Source organism: Monopterus albus, unplaced genomic scaffold (assembly GCF_001952655.1).
Source record: "Monopterus albus unplaced genomic scaffold, M_albus_1.0 scaffold476.1, whole genome shotgun sequence".
Lineage (NCBI taxonomy): Eukaryota > Metazoa > Chordata > Actinopteri > Synbranchiformes > Synbranchidae > Monopterus > Monopterus albus.
Genome location: NW_018128356.1, coordinates 51,824 through 73,765, shown reverse-complemented (window position 1 = coordinate 73,765; position 21,942 = coordinate 51,824). Strand labels below are relative to the sequence as shown.

Here is a 21,942-nt window from a genome sequence, read left to right as displayed (position 1 = left end):
AAGTATTCAGTATATTTACTGTATATCTACAGCCTGTATAAACCATTAATATAACCCAATAGATATTTTCTTCAACAACCTTTTATCACATTTCATAAAACATGAACAACACATACAGTATACTCAGCCTATAGTCAAACACACATTTAAGTCCGGACTATTTACACAAAGCGCTTTAAGTGGGCTTTCACTATACTTGGCCAACCAGACGTGTGAACTATGCCAGGTTAATTGTCAAAACTGATCAAGTCTTGATTAACCCAGCTCCACACCCCCCCTTGCAGTTAAACTAATTCAATTTGTCCTCTCCAATCGGGACTGCGGGGGACGCAAGTTGTCTGCTTTCTACAGAAACTACCTATAATAAATTTACCAGTCAACTTAACATCTGTAATTTAGCTTTTTCAATCATGTGACTGCCATTTGAGCTTCAATCCCCTCTGTAGACCCACTAGCAGTACAAACCTTGCACTACAGCCTTATCATACAATTACTTTTTATTTAAATCTAATCCAGACACTCATATATACTCACAGGCTCATAATTTAGCTTTCTCATTCTGGTCTGACATCTCATAAATTTTCCGACCCAATTGGCTGTATTTCTCTCACTCATAAAACAACCACAACCAACACAATCACACAGTTACTTATTTACACAATGTTAATAAATGCTATACCTTCACACACATACACACACACACACACACACATACATTCACAGAGTGAGCAGCTCACACACATCATACAGGAAGTAGGTAGCAGAACACACACACAAACGGAGCAAAGAGGGGGAGAATTACTCCCCCCATGCCATTGTTTCACAAAAGTAGAGAATAAATCTTATACTCACCTCAGCAACACAGTAAACAGTCTGAAAACACATGAAATTGACACAAAAACAACAAGAAATTGCAATCCACACAATTCTCAATCATCCCTCTGTCCCTAACTTCAGACACACATCTCAGTCAATCACACAACACCAAAAAAATATAAGTTCACATGTTTAAACACACATTAAAGTCCACACTTATTCACATACAGAAAGCGCTTTGAGTGAGAATCCACAAATAGGACAGACCTCTGCTGCTCAATCCGCTGTCTGCCACTTATACCTTTTTCTCTGTCAATCCTAATAGGCTGTTTCACAATCACATAAACTTCAGACATGTAAAAACAACATCACTGTATCCTGCAAACATTTAAAGCAAGTTATTTACATAAATGTTAGTAATGGTGTTAATGTTATTGATCGCAGCAGTCTTCCACCACCTGTCAGAATAAAATCAAGTTATTTGGTTCCCTTTACACAAATTCTTTGAGGACAGACAAGATGGGAGATTAAATGTAAAATTCTACCAACTTAGGCTCCTACCTGCAGAGACAACGCCAAGGTTTGTCATGGCTAGAGTGTGATGCCAACTAAATTAATTCAGACAAACCATCCCAATTTAAAGGATCATTTCATATTACAATTATTCTGAATAGAGTAGTATTTAAACAGATAATCTTGTAGTTAGGGAAACAGAGAACATGGACTCTCCTCCTGCAGTGTGATAGATAAAGCATTACAAAAAAAGATTGTCAAAAGCGTCATGTCCAGTCAGTTGTTGTTGGTCACAAGTCAGTCTTTCTGTCAACCCCCAGTCAGTTGTCAGTCTCCCCCCGGCGGGGTCCCCCAAAAAGCACACGGTTTACCGTCCCAATAGCATTCTCTCTCTCTCTCCCTCTCTAACTCTTCAGGCCCACTCTTTTATCTGCACCTTTCCTTAGGCTGTTACGTCAATTTCTGAACTTAGCTTCCTGTCTCCAGTTTCGGGAGACAACACCCTGAGATGTACTTCAAAAACAGGAAACATCTTGACCAACTTACATAAGCTCATTGTCCAGCTCACATGAACTTAATGAACCCATAACCACTCAGCTCTCCCTTACACAACTAGTACAAATAATATCTATATATGAAGTACATACAGTTACCTCTGGAACCTTGTTTATTTTCAACCACTACATTCACAACCTCAACGTCTTTTTGAAGGCAGTGACTTTGTCAGTCTGTTCAAAGATGTTGTGTCCTATCCCTTGCATAGACACATTTAAAGTATTGAGGTGCTCAATCACATTAGTAAGACACGCCATGAGCATGAGCCAGAGTTTATCACTGAGCATCTCAGTATACAGGGAGTTATTGTGTGAGAAGAAGGTGGCGATTTCGTGTTTAAGCTCATAAAACCATGACATTACTTTTCCCCTTGAAAGCCAAGCAAACTTCTGAACAACACAGCAACTGGACATGATCTAATCCCTTTGCACAGCTGTATGAATCAACAGCTGTTCTTGGCATGCCATTTAATGTAGTTCACTCTAGTTTGGCATCTTTGGCATATTTGTCTCCTCCTGCAGTGTGATAGATAAAGCATTACAAAAAAAGATTGTCAAAAGCGTCATGTCCAGTCAGTTGTTGTTGGTCACAAGTCAGTCTTTCTGTCAACCCCCAGTCAGTTGTCAGTCTCCCCCCGGCGGGGTCCCCCAAAAAGCACACGGTTTACCGTCCCAATAGCATTCTCTCTCTCTCTCCCTCTCTAACTCTTCAGGCCCACTCTTTTATCTGCACCTTTCCTTAGGCTGTTACGTCAATTTCTGAACTTAGCTTCCTGTCTCCAGTTTCGGGAGACAACACCCTGAGATGTACTTCAAAAACAGGAAACATCTTGACCAACTTACATAAGCTCATTGTCCAGCTCACATGAACTTAATGAACCCATAACCACTCAGCTCTCCCTTACACAACTAGTACAAATAATATCTATATATGAAGTACATACAGTTACCTCTGGAACCTTGTTTATTTTCAACCACTACATTCACAACCTCAACGTCTTTTTGAAGGCAGTGACTTTGTCAGTCTGTTCAAAGATGTTGTGTCCTATCCCTTGCATAGACACATTTAAAGTATTGAGGTGCTCAATCACATTAGTAAGACACGCCATGAGCATGAGCCAGAGTTTATCACTGAGCATCTCAGTATACAGGGAGTTATTGTGTGAGAAGAAGGTGGCGATTTCGTGTTTAAGCTCATAAAACCATGACATTACTTTTCCCCTTGAAAGCCAAGCAAACTTCTGAACAACACAGCAACTGGACATGATCTAATCCCTTTGCACAGCTGTATGAATCAACAGCTGTTCTTGGCATGCCATTTAATGTAGTTCACTCTAGTTTGGCATCTTTGGCATATTTGTGTTAACTATTTCAACAAAGAACTTCATCCATATCTTCTCATCCTTCAGCTCTTTAAACAATTGATTTCAGGCATTTTCAGGGCAATCCTCACAATGCTTCATTTCAATAGCCACACGGTAGTAGTCCACAGGGTGTAATTGAGACTTCTCTCTCTCTCTCTCTCTCTCACTCACGCCCACACACACACCTGCTCGTTTTACCTACTTTGTGGGGATGAATGGGACAATTTTTACATCTTTATAAGTTCTGCATAGTTTCAGCTATAGTTTCAGCGACAAAAGCCATTCAGGTATCAAAATGTTTAGCTCTTCAAGGAAATTCCTGCTTGTATATATTTCATCTCATCCTTCAGATAATTCAGAAAAGAACATCAGCCAATTTTTCTCAACTATTTCACCAAAGAACTTCAGCCAGTTCTTCTCATCCTTCTGCCATTTTTGCGATTGATTTTCAGGCATTTTCAGAGCAACTTTACCAAGCTCACATCCACACGCATTTTCTTTTTTATTCTGGGATCTTCCACCCTTTTTTTGGCACTTAATAAGTCCAGCATACTTTCAGCTATACAAGCCATTGAGGTCTCAATCTGTTCAACTGTTCAAGGAATCCCTGCTTGTATTTTTCTTTGTTATAACGTTTATACTTTTTAATTTATTCACCTTTATATTTTGCAATACAAGTCAATGGGAGCTCAAAGTGCTGAGTCATTGACACAGTCTTGGAGTGCCATCTGGTGGTTCATAAAATGCAGCGCAATTGGGACATGTCCATACATAACTCCTCTCTGTCTCTCTCCCCCTCCTCCTCTTTCTGTCTCTGTCTCTCTCCCTCCCCCCGCTCCCTCTCTATTGCCCCCCCACCCACACACACATTCACACCTACTTGTTTTACCTAGTTTGTGGGGTTCTATGGGAATATTTTCACATCTTTAATAAGTTCAGCATATGTTCAGCTAGCAAAGCCATTCAGATATCAAAATGTTCAGCTCTTCAAGGACAGTCATTTCTAAACTTCATACTTTTGAAATATTTAGCTTTATTTTGACAATCTTGCCCCATTCAAATGAATGGGAAAATTCTACTTCATCATAATTTCAGTTATCAAAATGTTCAGCTCTTCAGGGACATTCATGCTTCTCCTAAGAATTTTTCTAAACTTCCTCCTTTTATAATATTTTGCTTTATTCTGAAAATCTTGCTCCATTCAAATGAATAAGAAAATTGTGCTTCAGCACACTTTCAGCTATTTCAGCTATCAAAATGTTCAGGTCTTCAAGGATAAGTACTGACCTGTGAAATAAAGATAAACAGTTAGAGCAATGAAGAAAGGATCACCCGTATGTTTCTCCAGATGGCTTCTAAAGACGAACAGGATATTAGTCCGCATTAGACAACCCGGAACAGACAAAGCAATAAATAGACTTTGACAGTCGATTCGTTATTCATAACATTTGTTCAAAATAACATGGAGTAACTATTTTTATGCTTATAAATCACACACTGCCACAGCAGTGTCTACCATTTTTACACCCATCTTGCTATTTTTGCCTGTTTGAATAAAATAAAGATTTTGAACAAATGTACCCACTCAAATCTGAAGTGAAACCATAGAAAAATAAATAGTCTCAAAGACCAATATGAGCAGTCCACCAGGATCCTGAGCCCAACAACATGCACCTCCAGAATTACCATGGCTAGTGATGTTCCCTCTAATACTCTAGGCTCCGAAGCTTGCTTCAAACTCGGGAGGATAGTTTTCTGAAGCACTGTGCCAGAACTTGCTTCAAATCAGGAAAAACCACATGACTGATGACGTTTGAACCACTTCTGCTTCATTCAGATTGAATTAGCTGACTGGTTTGGTTCAACAGGTGGAGCTTTGAAACATTGGAGCGATACAGATGTATTTAAGATGGATGAAACAGCGCTCTGTCCTACGTCTTGTCAACACATTTTTGATTGACTCACTATGGAGCCATCATGGAAACGGTCACAAGTGTGGGAACATTTTGAATTGGTACCACTGAATAAGATAAATTATATTCCCAAAATTCAAGCCTTATTGTCAAGTCTGTTATTAATACAATAGATGTCCAAGTTTACGGTCCCCTTTGAATAAACACAGGAAGAATAAATCACACACTGATCTCACTGTGACTTCATAGGTGCAGTGTTTGCGCTGTCCTCAACAGCTGATGGATAACAACAACACGTCATCTATACATGTTAATGCTACCAGGATGGCGTGTCTGTCCGCTAAGTCTGTGTGTGTGTGTGAGATGTGTGTACTCAGTCAGTGACAGAGCCACTCTGTCACACAACCTAAACACGGTTATACTTATAACACTTGGCTTTCACAATCCAGGCAATGCTGATGCAGCTGTGCGCCATTTTTACTTCTGCATACTTTCAGCTATTTCAGCTATTAAAATGTTCAGCTCCTCAAGGACATTCATGCTTCTCTTCAGAAGTTTTCTAAACTTCATACACTTGAAATATTTAGCTTAATTTTGAAAATCTTGCCCCATTCAAATTAATGGGAAAATTGTACTTCAGCATACTTTCAGGTAAATATTTCTTTCAGTTGTCAAATTGTTCAGCATTTTCAGGGCGATCTTTCAGCATATAGCATCCACACGCATTTTCAACAGGAAATGGGATCTTTTATGGGATCTTCCACCTTTTTTTTGGCACTTTATAAGTCCAGCATACTTTCAGCTATACAGGCTATTGAGGTCTTCATCTGTTCAACTCTTCAGGGACATCCCTGTTTGTACTCAACCTTTTTATAACATTTATACTTTTTAATTGATTCAGCTTTACACGTTCACAGCTACTTGTTTTACCTCCTTTGCATGGTCCAATTGGATTATTTTCACATCTTAATAAGTTCAGCATACCTTCAGCTAGAAAAGCCATTCAGGTATCAAAATGTTCAGCTCTTCAAGACCATTCCTACTTTATTGCATCTCATCCTTCAGATTATTCAACAAAGAACTTCAGCCATTTCTTCTTATCTTTCAGCTGTTTCAGCAATTGATTTCAGGCATTTTCAGGATGATCTTTCAGCTTTTATCAGCATCCACACGCATTTACGACAGGAAATGCATTTCTCTAGTTTAATTTGAATTTCTCCATAGATAGGTAAACAATAATATATCTACTGATGAAAAGAGCAGGTAATTGAGAACCCCCATATTTTAACTGGAATAAGGCAGAAATAGTCAATTTAAAGCAGTTAAAATTTGTCAAATGACAAAATTGTAAGTTTATGGTAATATACAATATGAGCTGCTCTGCTATCATTTCAAATTTACTTTAATGCTCAGATGAAACATCTTTCAGCATTCTTATAAAACTAAGTGAACCCCGAGGAACAGATTTGAATCCAAATCTGTCAATAAAGTAAGAATATTAAAACTTTGCTGGTAAAGGAGAGACCAAGTGAACTGTCTTTCATTTTGTATAATATAATGTATATTGAGATACACTGCCCATATCAGTGACTTTCATATCCATCCCTTCTCCAGGTGAGTGTGGTGGTTTCTCTCATCACCATGATTGCTCCATCTGCCTTTGAGCTGGTGGCTCAGCTGGAGATGTACCATCCACGAACCTCGCTGCGGTTCCAGCTGGCCAGGTAATATATCAGTTCAGTTACACGTTATATAACACATCGTACTGCACATTAGTCATATATTTATGTGTTCACAGAGTGCTTGTTTTATACCTGGGGAATCTCTACAGCCTCATAATTGCCCTCCTTGACAAGGTCAACAGTATGAGCTCCGCAGTGAGTACAGAAACTGTAATTCAGAGTTCTTTCATAGTTCTGGCTATGATTCCTTTCAGTTATGATAAAATCAACTTCATTCCTGAGATCTGGACATTTGCCTGTAACATTACTGTAGCTTTGGGTAGAGCAACACTGTTGTAACAATCTAAAGGGTTATTTCACCCAAATTATAATTTAAAAGCATGTAAAAAAATATTATGCTGCATCATCACTTTCTTTAAATAATGTCCCAGTTGCTGTCGATTGTTGTCAGACTATCAGACAGTTTTTGTGGGAACAAATTTTTGTAAAAAAAGTACAAAGATTTTATGCATGGCACAATATCAGCAGTTGCAAATGAAAAAAAGGTTCTTTGTAATTTCATTGGACTGAACCCACAGATGCTGATAAAAAGACAACCCAAATAGAATGTCCATGTTTTTCTTTGTTTCGTGAATTAGCAATTAAGCCGTTGTTGCTGCTAACATTAATCTGTCTGTAAATCTACATTATCAATGTACATAATCTTTATTCTAACTACAAATACATATAACTAAAGTTAATTCACCCAAACCTGTATTAATATCAATCAATCAATACACATTATAAAAATATTTAATAATGAACCATTTCCAGTTTTTATGCTAAGCTAGGCTAACCACACTCTTACTCCAGCTCTGTGCTTAATACACAGACATGAAACTAATGTGCTTATTCTCTGTTCTCACTCTTGAGATGAAGTGATTACCCAAAATTTTAAGATACTCCTTTGGCATCACAAAGATGATGTTACATTATTATTTGCCCATACAGAAGTGGTATAGCAAATAGCTGGTGATAGACCCAACTATATTTACCATCCAGGTCCCAGTGAGTCCAGGTAACTGGTCTGACTCCAGTTCCTTCCTAGCCACCATCGCGCAGCCTGAGGTAGACAGCCTGTCCACCCTGGTGTCTGATATCTCTGTTTCTGAGCATCAAAACAGCACTATAGCGACTATTGCCATGGTGCTGGATGTTACCAACAGCAGCAGAAGCTCAGGGACCATCTCCAACCAGACAGCTCTGTTTGAGAAGAACACCCGCTCTCAGCAGGACCAGTGCTGGGAGACCTACGTTGGACAGGTTCTCTCTTCTAATTGTTGTGCACTTTATATTCATGTGGCATATTACAGAAAGTATGTCCACTGAAAACTGTTGAAAAGGTCACCACAAATTCTAATGACTGTGAAGATGGATGTACATATATACAGTTCAAATGTGTATCACCTTAAGGACCAAACAGGAACTCATAGTGTAATAGGTGGATAGAGTATAATGTAATAAACAAGCTAATGAAAGCTGATAATGTAATAATCTTCAAATAATGTAATAAAACACTGAATACAAAACATACTGTGATGAGCTCTTGCACATCATGTAATAAGTTGTTACAATTTGCACAACTTTTTACATTTTGAGTTTAATAGGAACTTTGGATTAACAAATAAAAAGTTAATACCTCCAGGTCCAGTATGTAGTTAATTTCCTAGCCATCTTATCATGGACTGTATGATCCACCATTTCACTTGTGCCACATGTGTTTTCAAGTTTTTAGTGATGCTATTCAAATACAAATCACATATGATAAATAATTCCTATACTACTGAAGTTAGAAGTCTACATGCACCTTAGCCAAATACATTTAAACTCAGTTTTTCACAACTCCTGACATTTAATCCTATAAACATTCCCTGTCTTAGGTCAGTTAGGATCACTACTTTATTTTAAGGATGTGAAATGTCAGAATAATAGCAGAGAAAAAGACTGATTTCAGCTTTTATTTTCTTCCTCACAGTCCCAGTGGGTCAGACATTTACATACTGTTAGGGTTAAATTGATAATAGACAAAGCAGATTGAGGCCACTTATATAGATAATATAAAAGTTTAATTACACTTGCAGCAAGGGAGCATTAATACACACAACATGGTTGCATGAAGAGAATGCTCAGAGGCGGTCTCTCTGAGGGTCATTTATACATTCAAACTTAACAGTCATGGTAAGTTCTGTGTCATAGAATGGGGTGTGATCACAAACATTTCTGCAAATCTGCAGTCTGACTGCTCATGAGAACAGCATGTAACAGCAGGGTGTAAGCTTGATAAATATCTATTCTACTTCCAGTGTTTACTCAGTACACGTACAAGACATATAATAATTTCACTATGGGTCTCTGGGTGTTTACTTAGCAAACATACTATCAATAATTTTTCCAACAATTACAGTATACTCAATTAGCATTTTTAGCATTGCCTTTAAACTGGGGGTATCTGAGGTTCAGTGGGTAGAGAGGTCGTCTCCTAACTGGAGGGCTGGAGGCTCGAATCTCAGCCTGCAGTCCACATGTCGACGTGTCCTTGGGCAAGACACTGAACCCCCAAGTTGCCCCCGATGGTTAGAGCCATCGGTTGAGTTTGTACCACAGATGGCTGCCTTGGTTCTGTAATGGAAAGATGCTGCTAGCATCTGACATTTATTACAAGTACCATTAACGCTAAAGGAGGCAGAGAAATAATTGAACATGCAACACTCCGAGCAAGAGAAAGTAGAAGAGGAACAGGGGGAAGCCATTGCTCTAAATTAGGCTACAAGTGTAGCTGGCATCTAAGCTAGCTGGCCAAAAGTAGCAAATTAAATCTGGTAATTAGGAAGAACTTCTGCAACACAAGTGCTTAAGTGGTGCAAGCGTATGTTGTTACTCAAAAATTCAAATGAACCTATAAACAGTAAGTTTAATTCCTAAACAATCTGGGAGCACGCACAAATGCAATGCAGACACAGAAAACAGGAAATGACTACGATTACTGCAGAAGCAGGAAACAGCAGTCTGTCAAAGGTTCCACACCCCAAGGTACAGCCAGCATTATCACAAACATCGACACCCCGCAGGGATGTGTCCTCAGTCCCATCCTCTACACCCTGTTCACCCACGACAGTGTTGCCTCCCTCAAAGATAAGATCATCCTAAAGTTCGCAGATGACAGCGCAGTGATAGGACGCATCACTGGTGGGGACGAAGCAGCCTACAAGAGGGAGATGGCTGGTCTGGTGTCATGGTGCAAGGACAATAATCTCAGCCTCAACACGGACAAGACAGAGATGAGGAGCTAGAACATCCCGACTCCCCACTCATTGCTCTAGGTGACTTTAACAGAGTAAATCTCACCCATGTAATACCCCAGTTCTTTAATTGGACAGCTCTGAATAACGATGGAGTCCGTCTTTCTTCATCTAGTGCTGATTTATTTTAACCACAAGCAAAAATTACAAACACGACCCAGGTTACTACCCCTTCCAGACACACACACACAGGCAGCTGGAAGGTGGAGTCCCTGGCCACACAGAACCTGATACATTTATAAGGTTTAGGCTAACCCCTTACCCAGATGAAATTAGTTTGAAGACTCCATCTCTTATCTAGTGCTCCACATGCTTTGAGCAGCTGCATTTTTACCTAGTCATAACAAAATGAAGAATCTCAATGTGTGTGTATGTTGTCACATGGTGTGTAGCTAAGGCATTTATTCATTTATTCAGACATAATATTCTAAAACAAGATTAATACAGAAAAAGAATTAGTGTCATGGTTCACTTTTCAGAATCAACATTATGTCTGCTAACCTTAAAACAAAAAGACTAGAGCAGACTTTAAATCTTACTAAACTGCATTACTAACACATTAATGTCTAAAAATTATTTATTTACTAATATGTAACACCCAAGAACTGCCCAAATACAGACAGCCCATCACATGTGCCACCAGGGACAAAATCACACTGGACCACTACTACACAACAATAAAAGATGCCTATCGCTCTGTCCCCCGCACAGCCCTCAGATACTCTGATCACTGTATGGTCCATCTTGTTTCAACCTACAGGAAGAAACTTAAAGCTGCGAAGCCTGTGGCTAAAACAGTGAAGAGCTGGACTGAGCAGACTAATTCAGAGCAACAAACCTGCTTTGACTGCACAGGCTGGAGTGTATTTGAGACCGCAGCTACAGACCTGGACGAACTCACTGACACTGTCACGTCTTATATCAGCTTTTGTGAGGATGTGTGTGCCCAAAAGGTTCTTCTGCACATACAACAACAACAATCCCTGGTTCACAGCAAGACTCAAGCAGCTCCATTGTGCCAAAAAGGAGGCTTACAGAAGTGGGGACGAGACTCTGTACAGCCAGGCCAGGAACACACTGACAAAGGAGATCAGAGCATTAAAGGATTGTGCCTTAGGACCCTTGTCTGTGTGGAGAAGCCTGAAAAGCATCACTAAAAACCCCCCAATCCCCCCCCGCCGCTGTGGAGGACCGTCAACTAGCAGATGACCTGAATGTGTTCTACTGCAGGTTTGACAAACAACAACAATTTGTGAATAGGATGTGCGTGGCCTGGTAGTTAGAATACATGTAGGTACTACAGTAGAAAATAAGGCTATGCTGAACAAGGATGTAACAATTTTAGAGGGAACGTACTGTAAAATCAAATTATGCTTATACTGCTACTTAAGCTTGAGAGAGAGTATTGATAAAAATGCTTGATGGAGGAAAACTCATAAGTTCTAACAGATTGAAATGTAGCATTTACAGTTACTGTGGGAAAGACTGTGTGGAGAAGCCTGAAAAGCATCACTGGCTATAGGAAACCATCTCCTCCGATGTGGAGGACCGTCAACTAGCAGATGACCTGAATGTGTTCTACTGCAGGTTTGACAAACAACACTCCCCCCGCACCCTCCCCACCTCAGATCCAGCAGCTGCTCCCCCAACAATCACCACCCTTCCCTCCAATCCCCCACCTCTAATGATCTGTGAAAAGGATGTGCATGGCCTCTTTAAAAAAAAAACAAAGGATCAGAAAGGCACCAGGCCCAAATGGCATGACCCCCTCCTGCTTGAAAGTGTGTGCTGATCAGCTGGCCCCTATCTTCACACTTATCTTCAACAGGTCACTGGAGCTGAAGTCCCCTCCTGCTTCAAACATTCCACCATCATTCCAGTCCCCAAGAAAACCCCCATCAGTGGACTGAACGACTACAGACCTGTTGCCCTGACATCTGTAGTTGGCCCACCTGAAGGACACCATAAACCCCCTGCTAGACCCCCTGCAGTTCGCCTACTGGGCAAACAGGTCAGTGGACGATGCAGCGAACATGGCACTGCATTACATCCTGCAACACCTCGACTCCCCAGGGCCCTCTTTGTGGACTTCAGTTCGGCATTCAACACCATCATCCTGGACATCCTCCACTCAAAACTGCCACTGCTCACTGTGCCTGCCCCCACCTGTCAGTGGATTACTAGCTTTCTGGCAGACAGACAGGAAGCAGCAAGTGAGGCTGGGAAAAACACATCCAGCATCTGGACAATAAGCACAGGTGCCCCCCAGGGATGTGTGCTCTCCCTTCTGCTGTTTTCACACTACACCAGCGACTGCATCTCAAAGGACCCCTCTGTCATGCTCTTAAAGTTTGCAGATGACACAATGGTCATTGGTCTCATCTGAGACAGTGATGAGTCAGCCTACAGACACGCTCAAAACAGTGGAGATGACAGTGGACTTGTCAGTCTGATGAACACTTAACCAACAACAGTATGACTAGACAATAACCCTCAGTGCAGTACCTGTAGATAGATATTGATCCATCGAATCCAGAGTGTTTGTATATAGTACTTTATTTTTATTCCTAAGGCACAATCCTTTGCTTGATTGCATATTACTTCTTTACTTCTGTTCTCAGCCATATATTGGTTATTTGCCCACTGCTGCCTTACATAAGTCCATGTACATACGCATTGAGAGTCCCGCTGTACCAGAGTCAAATTCCTCATGTGTCCAATACACCTGGCCAATAAAACTAATTCTGATTCTGATAAAGTACATATCCTCACCAACTTGGCAAAACAAGAGTTTGTTAACATGACATCTGTGGAGTGGTAAAAAAATCTGTATTAATGACTGTGCGTATGTGAAGTCCATGGTTCTCAGTCGGAAAAGGGTGGCTTGTTTCCTTCAGGTTGGTGGAGAGCTCCTGCCTCAAGTTGAGGAGTTCAAGTATCTTGGGGTCTTGTTCACGAGTGAGGGAAGGATGGAACGGGAGATTGACAGGTCGATCAGTGCAGCTTCTGCAGTAATGTGGTTGATGTACCGGTCTGTCGTGGTGAAGGAGATGAGCTGCAAGGCGAAGCTCTCAATTTACAGTATTGTTAAGACAAGATTAACAAAAATGTTACCACTAGACTCATAATGCAATAACTAAACCAAAAACTTATTATATTTTATATCTCACCATCTTTATTACCTCATTGGCAGATTATATTATCAGCTTTTATTACTTTTTAAAATTACATTATGTGCAGTTATTACACTGATTTGCTGCAGACAATATCTGAAAGTGGCTGATTTAGAAATGAAAACATCAGATTCCCTGTGTTCATGTTAGTTTTAACAACAGATGTGTGTGTATCATATACTATATATATAAGCAGAATCAGGAAAAAAGCCAGACTCGAGTCACTCTCACTTGTGATTTGAATGTATCCCCTTATTATCAAAATTTCAGTTTCAGTGAAAGTATTGGCTTATGACCTAATACAAACTGAAATTTTGACCAGATCATGTTGACAGGGGAAATGTCAGGAGGGCACCACTAATGTCTGTACAAATTTCATGTCAATCTATCAAAATATGGGCCTAAGGTGATAAATGAGCAACCAAACACTACTGGCACAAGGGCTATAATATAAACACCATTAAACATGATTACATGATTCTCTCTTTACATTACCTACAAGATAATTGCTAGACACTTTTGACATGATCATGTTTTTGTCAGTCTGTAGATGTACTCTGTTAGCAATAAAAATGAAGACTTTTCTCAGTGCAAGTCCCTGATGTGCAGACATCAGAATGCAGAAGCACACAGCTAGAGACATTACTGACATAATGGGCAGATTTAAGCATGGATTGAGAAGTGAATAACTAAAGAAGCTCTATAATGTATCTTTGTATGGGTATGTCTATGGTGTGTCTCCAGGAGATGCTGAAGCTGTCCATCATTGACATGATCTTTACGGTGGCCAGCATCCTGCTCATTGACTTCATCAGAGGTTTAGTGGTTCGTTACCTAAGTGACTGCTGCTGCTGGGATTTAGAGAGCAAGTTTGTAAGTTGTGCACAAGCTGAATTATTGTGTTTTAAAACAGTAACTTTTAATAATAATTCTTCTTCTTTTTCCTAATTGGAAAATCAAATATGCAAATATGGACCATTTTGAATGTTTGACTGCTGGACCAAAGATGGCTTCTACCTCATAATTTAAAAACTTTATAGTTGATATATAGAAGAGGAAAACAACAACAGCATAAAAACACCACGATTGTCTTTTTTCTTTTCTCAGCCTGAATATGGAGAATTCAAAATAGCTGAAAATGTTTTGCATCTAATTTATAACCAAGGAATGATCTGGTAAGTCTGAAAATGTATCTAAAGTAATTGATAAAAAAAAATTTTCAGGACATATTTCATGCAATTCTACTGTATCAGCAGTGCCTTATCTCCACAAATGTAATAGAGGCTCTAACTCAGAGTTAATAGTCTGTCTGGTGCTGACCCACTGTGGCCCTCTATAATCTCTCCATTACAACTCTCAACTGTATTTCCTCTGCTCATTTCAGAAATGTCATCTTGTAACAATGAATGTAATGAAGCAAAACAACTGAGCCACTGGATATAATGGCTTTTATATGTCACCCCAGTGCCTGTGTATATGTGTATGGGTGTGTGTCCTACTGACTTTTCTCATTCTTTCCTTCAGGATGGGAGCATTTTTCTCTCCCTGTCTTCCAGCCTTCAATGTGCTGAAGCTGATTGGTCTGATGTATCTCAGGAGCTGGGCTGTCCTGACCTGTAATGTTCCCCATCAGCAGGTGTTCCGGGCCTCCAGGTCGGACAGACACACACACACAGCCATCCTTGTGACTGTCACTTACAGGGTCCAAACATAGACATACATTCATTTCCAGACTTGCCGTAACCATAACCAGAACTGCTACTTGCCTAACCTTAACCAAAGTAGATACCTTCTCTAACCTTACACCGCATCATTTGCTTAACATTTGACAAATTAGTCACAGGGCCCAGCCTCCAGTCTCCACAATTGATTTCTGGTCCCCACAAAGCAGTGTGCGCTCAGTGTTTCATCCCCACAAGATTATATACACTGTAAACAAGGCCACACACACACACACACACACACACACACACACACAATTGCATCTTTCAGTAGCTGAGAGGGCACTTTTTGGCATAATGCATTAGAGAGAATATGAGAATATTGCTTCTGTCAAAGTGAGTTGTGAAGCTGAGGGGTTTATACTGTAGCTTTGAGACAACTAGCTTCCGTGTAGATCAGAGGAGCCGAACCCTAACTACATACTTCGAAAGACTTCAAATATCCATGTTACATTTCTACAGTGGAACATTTTATTATAGGTTTCATAATGGCATTATTGGAATTTATTAGGGTTTTCCACTGGGAAATAGGACAGCTGGCCACCTGCATATCATAGAGTCTTCTTTCTCATGGAATTAGTGCACCACCACAGACTAGGTTTGACACATCAAAGAGGGATTTATTACATTAGGTTGGACTGTCAGCACACAAATATAGGCTGATGTTTTCTGAACTGACAGGTGTTTGATATTTTGATTGATAAGTATAAGGAATATTGCTTCTCTCTTAATTAAATAATTCACAGTGTTTAATTTCAAGGAAGTTTACCCATGATAGTTTAACTCAAAAGTTACATGTAAGGAATAATTTTAGAATAAAAATAAACAGTATACTTCTTTTTTTCTTATGAGAAGCTTTTTTTTGTTCTGTCAGCCCTACCTTGTTTACTTGTCTACTTATTGCCTTACGGAAGAACATTGTATGTAGTGACAGGTCAATATCTGTCAGGTAAAATGTAATTAAAGAGCCCATGGCATGCTCATTTTGCTTGTTTCCAGCTATTTAACTCCTGCTGCCAGTGTTGTGTCGCAAGCAATACAATGAACTGCAATGGCATTAATAAATTTGAATTTCTCCTTCATAGATAGGTAAACAATGGTATATGTACCAATGGAAAGAGATGCGTAACACTAACCAAAGTGGGTAATTGAGAAACCCCATATTTTAACTGGCATAATGCAGACATAGTAACTTCTCCAGCCTTACAACAATTCTCTCTAACATTACAGAAGCAAGGCATTAACAGACACACAATGTGTTTTTTAAACTTACCATTAAGTCCCACTGAGTAGTGGAAACATCACTCCCTTTAGAGTAGCTCCAAGGTCAGTAAATCCAACTAGTGGTCACTGTTTCTTCCCCTGAATGACTGAAAAATTCCTTTTACAATGGCACCAGTGGAAGTCTAAAATAAGCTTTATTGAAAACATACACAACAAACAAGGCAATATAACATTTTGCCAGTATGGTTGGGGCACTGGTGGATGTCAGGTAAGCTCACTTGAACGCACAACAGCCTGCGCATTATGACCATTACCATTCAAGGAAATCACTGAACCATCACATAATGCTTTATTTTATTAGGAAAAAAATTTCTTGCGAGTGAGTTTGTGAGACATGTTTAAACCGAATTGCTTCTGCATAGAAATACTAGAACATAGGTACACCTCATTTTTTGAGCTTAATGTCACATCTAAGATGATTATTGACAGTTGTAACATTGTAGATAAGTCAGAAAACAAGGAAAAGCAACATAGGCTCTTTAATAACTTTATTCAGCTTTATTCTGGTCTTCCATTACCTCCCGCAGTGCAGAGCTGGCTGGCATAGCAATCATTGAGTCTGGAGCTGGAGGGAGGCAAGTTGAAGCCAGCTTTTTCTTCCACTGCAGGTTCCATGAAATAATAGGACACTGGTTTAGCAACCAGAAGCTGTTAGAGAGAGGATCTGTTAAAGAGAAAACACGTATTTAACAAAAGCATAGGAAATAGCTTAATTCTGTTAAATCCCTTTTTATGAATAAAAAACATACCTATATTCAGGATTTACCTTGTCATCTACTGACAGACCAGCCATCTCCACAGGCGTATGTGACAGCAATTCCTCAGGTGTAGTCAGAGGGTGAAACTGGCTGAGCAGCCATATCCTGTGTAGCTATATGGGACCGGTGTTCTGTGCATCTAAATAAACACACCATGACCAACATGGGGTTAGCTTAAACCTTGAGGTCATGTGATTTTTGTCTCCATTGTGAGGACGTGAGGTAGCTGAGAGAACATTTTAAATGAGCTATGCAATGCAGTTCTGCTAGAGGAGAGAGTGACTCATAATGGATCACTGGTGATTATACAGAAGGCTTGTATATGCATCCCCACACACCCCAGCTCCCACTCATAATTATAGAATGATGACTTGTATTTAACTTCAGCATCTCTGAAGTTGTCTAGTGTTATACTGGCCTCAAACAAGAAATGCAGCACCTACCATCAAACAGAAAAATTATTTCTTAATTGGCTTCCACAATACTGCACTTGTCAAAGCTGTTTGTAACACACAGGAGCACCACACCCAACATAGTATTTTACTGTTACTATACAGGGGACATAAAGTACAGTATTAAACAGCAGTCCAAAAGGAACCGGCGATCGTACACCAGCAGAGACTCCGTCCTTGATACACTGACAATTAAAAACGCCATAATCATCAGCCAGAATGAGAGCAACAGACGAGCAGCCACGAACACTGGCGCCATCTTGTCGCTCTGGATGGTGAAAAAAAACTCCTTATGTCTATCGTATTGGTGGAATAATGTTTTCTACAAAGACAAAATGTAGCATGGACAAACTGTTGGTATGTGTGCTGTAGATTACATGCAATATAGGAAAAGGAACATGTCATATGAAAGACAACATTTTTGCCCATGTTTGCAAAAAGCATTGGAAGGGGATACAAACTGTTTTATTATGGTGTGGACAGGAAGCGAAATGGGGTAGGAGTGATCCTGAAGGAGGAGCTGGTGAGGAATGTTTTAGAGGTGAAAAGAGTGTCAGACAGGGTGATCAGTTTGAAGTTGGAAATTGAAGGGGTAATGTTGAATGTAGTCAGTGGTTATGCTCCACAAGTAGGGTGTGAGTTAGAAGAGAAGGAGAGATTTTGGAGTGAGTTAGATGAGGTGATGGAGAGGGGAGAGAGTGGTGATTGGGGCAGACTTCAACGGGCATGTTGGTGAGGGGAACAAAGGTGATGAGAAGGTGATGGGCAGATTTGGTCTCAAGGGAAGGAACATAGAAGGACAAATGGTGGTGGACTTTGCTAAGAGGATGGAAATTGCTGTAGTTAACACCTATTTCCAGAAGAGGGAAGAACACAGAGTTACATATAAGAGTGTAGGTAGGAGTATGCAGGTAGACTACATTCTATGTAGATGAGGCAATCTGAGAGAGATTAGTGACTGCAAAGTGGTGGTAGGAGAAAGTGTAGCCAGACAGCATTGGATGGTGGTGTGTAGGATGACTCTGGTGGTCAGGAAGAAGAGGAGAGGAAAGACAGAAAAGAAGACCAAGTGGTGGAAGTTGCAAAAGAAAGAATGTTGTGAGGAATTCAGACAGAAGTTGAGACAGGCTTTGGGTGGTCAGGAAGAACTTCTAGATGACTGGGAAACTACAGCAGAAGTGATCAGGGAGACAGGTAGGAAGGTGCTAGGTGTGTCATCTGGAAGGAGGAAAGAAGATAAGGAAACATGGTGGTGGAACGAGGAAGTACAGGACAGCATTCAGAGGAAGAGGCTAGCTAAAGTGGTGAATGCCCACTGTACAGCAATACAGTTATGTTCCAAAAATAACAGAAAAGTTAAAAATGTTCATTTTGCTTTCTTTCTGTTTTCAGATCAAACAATTTCTACCTGGCTATGCTTCTTTTCATGCTTTTTCTCTGTATGCTGCCCACCATCTTTGCCATAGTACGATACAGACCGTCACAGCATTGTGGACCATTCAGGTAAACAGGTATTTTTTCCTAAAACTGGGCAAACTGCTAAACAGGTGACTCATGTCCAGGAGCAAGGCCCATATGGGCAGGTTCAGGGAGGAATATATGGTGAGCAGGAGGAGTCAGGGCTGGTTTTAGTTCTGTCCAATCAAACCAGCTCCTCTCATCCCCTTTAGAGCAGGATGGAAACCTGACTGACTGATGTCAGGACATGAAATACAGTCGGGAAAAGAATTATTTGATCCCCTGCTGATTTTGTAGGTTTGCCCACTTACAAAGAAATGAAGGGTCTGTAATCTTTATCATAGATCTATTCTAAAGAATAGAGACAGAATATCAACAAAAAATCCCGAAAATCATATGATACAAATGTTATAAACTGAGTTGCATTTCCATGAGTAAAATAAGTATTTGATTCCCTACCAACCAACAATAATTCTGGCTCCCACAGACTGGGTATGTGCTCATATGGTGCCCAAATTAGTCCTGTCAATTTAAGAAGGTGCTCCTAATGTCAATTCGTTATGTGTATAAAAGACACATGTCCACAGAGTTTCTCTAGCTTCCATTCAAACCTCACCACCATGGGCCAAGAACGAAGAGCTGTCAAAGGAAATCAGGTACAAGATTGTAGACCTGCACAAGGCTGGAATGGGCTACAAGACCATCAGCAAGAAGCTTGGTGAGAAGGAGACAACTGTTGGAGTGGCTATTAACAAAAGGAAGAAATACAAACTAACCATCACCCTCGATCTGGAGCTCCATCCAAGATTTCGCCTCATTGGGTAAGGATGATCATGTGAAAAGTGTCATGGTTCTGTCCTACTGCTTCCAGTTTCAAGCTCTTATTTTGTCACCACTTCCTGTTCCTATTTCATCTCAGCCATGGACTCTTTAACGAGTCCACCTTTGACGCCCACTGAGGCGGACATGTTTGCGCGTTCCACTCTCCAATGCTGGCTTTTTCTTCATTTTCTTCTTTTTTGTGTGTTTTTTACTCTTTCTGCAGTGCACAAATGTTATGCACTGCTAACATACAACAGACATGCATTGCTGGATATCGCCAACTCAGACAGCCACTGGGAATTTACTGGTTTCATATCACCGGAGCTACAACTCATTGTCTGCTCCCGAAGCAGACAACAGCAACAACAACAACAACAACGACTACAACCACCATCACCCTCAGGGAGCCCCCAGAGCACCAGGCACAAGCGAGCAGGCTGAAATCAGGAGAGAGACACAAGCGAGGCAAGCGCGGGGGACTCCATGCTAGGCTAAATGCTCGTGCTACTCAACCGCCATTACCCAGCCTCTTCCTAGCTAATGTACAGTCTCTGGAAAACAAACTGGATGAGCTAAGGGTTAGGATTACAGCACAACGGGAAATCAGAGAATGCTGTGCTCTAATTCTCACCGAGACTTGGCTTTCTGACAGAGTCCCAGATTCCGCAATTCAGCTACAAACACATTCTGTACATCGAGGTGACCGCACTGCTGCTTCGGGGAAGGTAAAAGGAGGCGGTGTGTGTGTTTATCAATAACTCATGGTGTGGAGATGTACAGACTGTTTATAAGCACTGTTCGCCAGACTTTGAGTTTTTATTGCTGAAATGCCAGCCTTTTTATTTAGCCAGAGAGCATAGTGCTGTGTATGTTATGAATGAATGGCCAAGTATGTTGCACACACAAGGAATTTGTTTCCGGTACACAACCAATGGCAGCCATCTGCAGCGCCAACTCAACCAATGGCTCTAACCATCAGGGGCTAATGTCTCGCCCAAGGACACTTTGGCACGTGGACTGCAGATACCGAGATTCGAACCTCCAATCTTGTGGTTGGGAAACGACTGCTCTACCCACCGCACCACGGTCATTGACTACAGCTCCACCTTCAACACAGTTGTCCCCCAAAAGCCCAAAAGCTAATCCCTCTGCAGCTCTCAGCAAACTCTATGATGTCATCAGTGCGCTAGAGACAGCGCACCCAGATGCTGTATTTATCGCTGCAGGTGGCTTTAACCAGTGCAATTTACAGACTGTACTTCCCAAATATTACCAACATGTGAACATTCCCACCCGGGGCAAGAACACTCTGGATCATGTTTACAGTAACATACGTGGTGCTTACAGGGCCGCACCCCAGCCCCACCTTGGATGCTTGGACCACATTCCTTTGTTCCTGTATCCAGCTTACAGACAAAGACTGAAACAAACAAACACTGTAACCAAACAAATTAAACTCTGGACCCCAGAGACTGAGGGCACCCTGCAGGACTGTTTTGCCCAGACAGACTGGGATGTGTTTAAAGCTGCAGTCACCTCGGAGGACCTCTCTGTCAGTGTACAGGACTACACCAAGTGTGTGACTGGGTACACTAGTACCTGTATTGACAACATTGTGCCCACCATATAAGTCAGGAGGTTCCCTAACCATAAGCCCTGGATAAACAGTCAGGTACACCACATGCTGCCTGCTCGCTCTCATGCAGTCAGATCAGGTGCAAACAAATCGCACTCTTTCACTCTTTTGTTGTCGTTTCTTTTTGGACTTTTGAAATCAGGTTGTCAGGTTTTTATGTTGCCCGTGGAAAAAAAAAACGAGGATTAATGTGCATCTTAATTTTCCATGTGGGCTGTAGCTTTTCACAAACAGTAGCCTGTCCAGATATTTTGGACTAAACCAGATAACCTCTCACGGTCGCTCTTAGAAGGGGGCTGTGTTGGGTTTGTTTTTTTTATAAGTGGACTCTTGGCATCAGTTTTACCTTTTTGCCGTTTTTTGCTTGTAATCATGAAGCGATGAAAAGGCCCGATATTGTCTTCAATATTAACGCCATCAGTGAAATCACAAGACTGGACAACATCCCTGGGAGGGTA

At 40.8% G+C, this 21,942-nt stretch overlaps 1 protein-coding gene across 3 annotated transcripts in view; it reads left to right on the top strand.

The window, feature by feature from the left end:
* The window catches only part of tmc3 (transmembrane channel like 3), a 99,484-nt gene that overhangs the window by 70,739 nt on the left and 6,803 nt on the right, over nt 1-21,942 (top strand). For all 3 annotated transcript variants that reach the window (XR_002273790.1, XM_020587722.1, XM_020587723.1), the window contains exons 11-17: nt 6,775-6,884; nt 6,959-7,037; nt 7,884-8,144; nt 14,098-14,226; nt 14,461-14,528; nt 14,878-15,006; nt 18,961-19,071. Coding sequence is in view for 2 of the 3 variants with exons in the window: in XM_020587722.1 (XP_020443378.1) it covers nt 6,775-6,884; nt 6,959-7,037; nt 7,884-8,144; nt 14,098-14,226; nt 14,461-14,528; nt 14,878-15,006; nt 18,961-19,071 (887 nt within the window). In the remaining variant the exon portion in view is untranslated. The remainder of the gene's footprint in view (nt 1-6,774; nt 6,885-6,958; nt 7,038-7,883; nt 8,145-14,097; nt 14,227-14,460; nt 14,529-14,877; nt 15,007-18,960; nt 19,072-21,942) is intronic.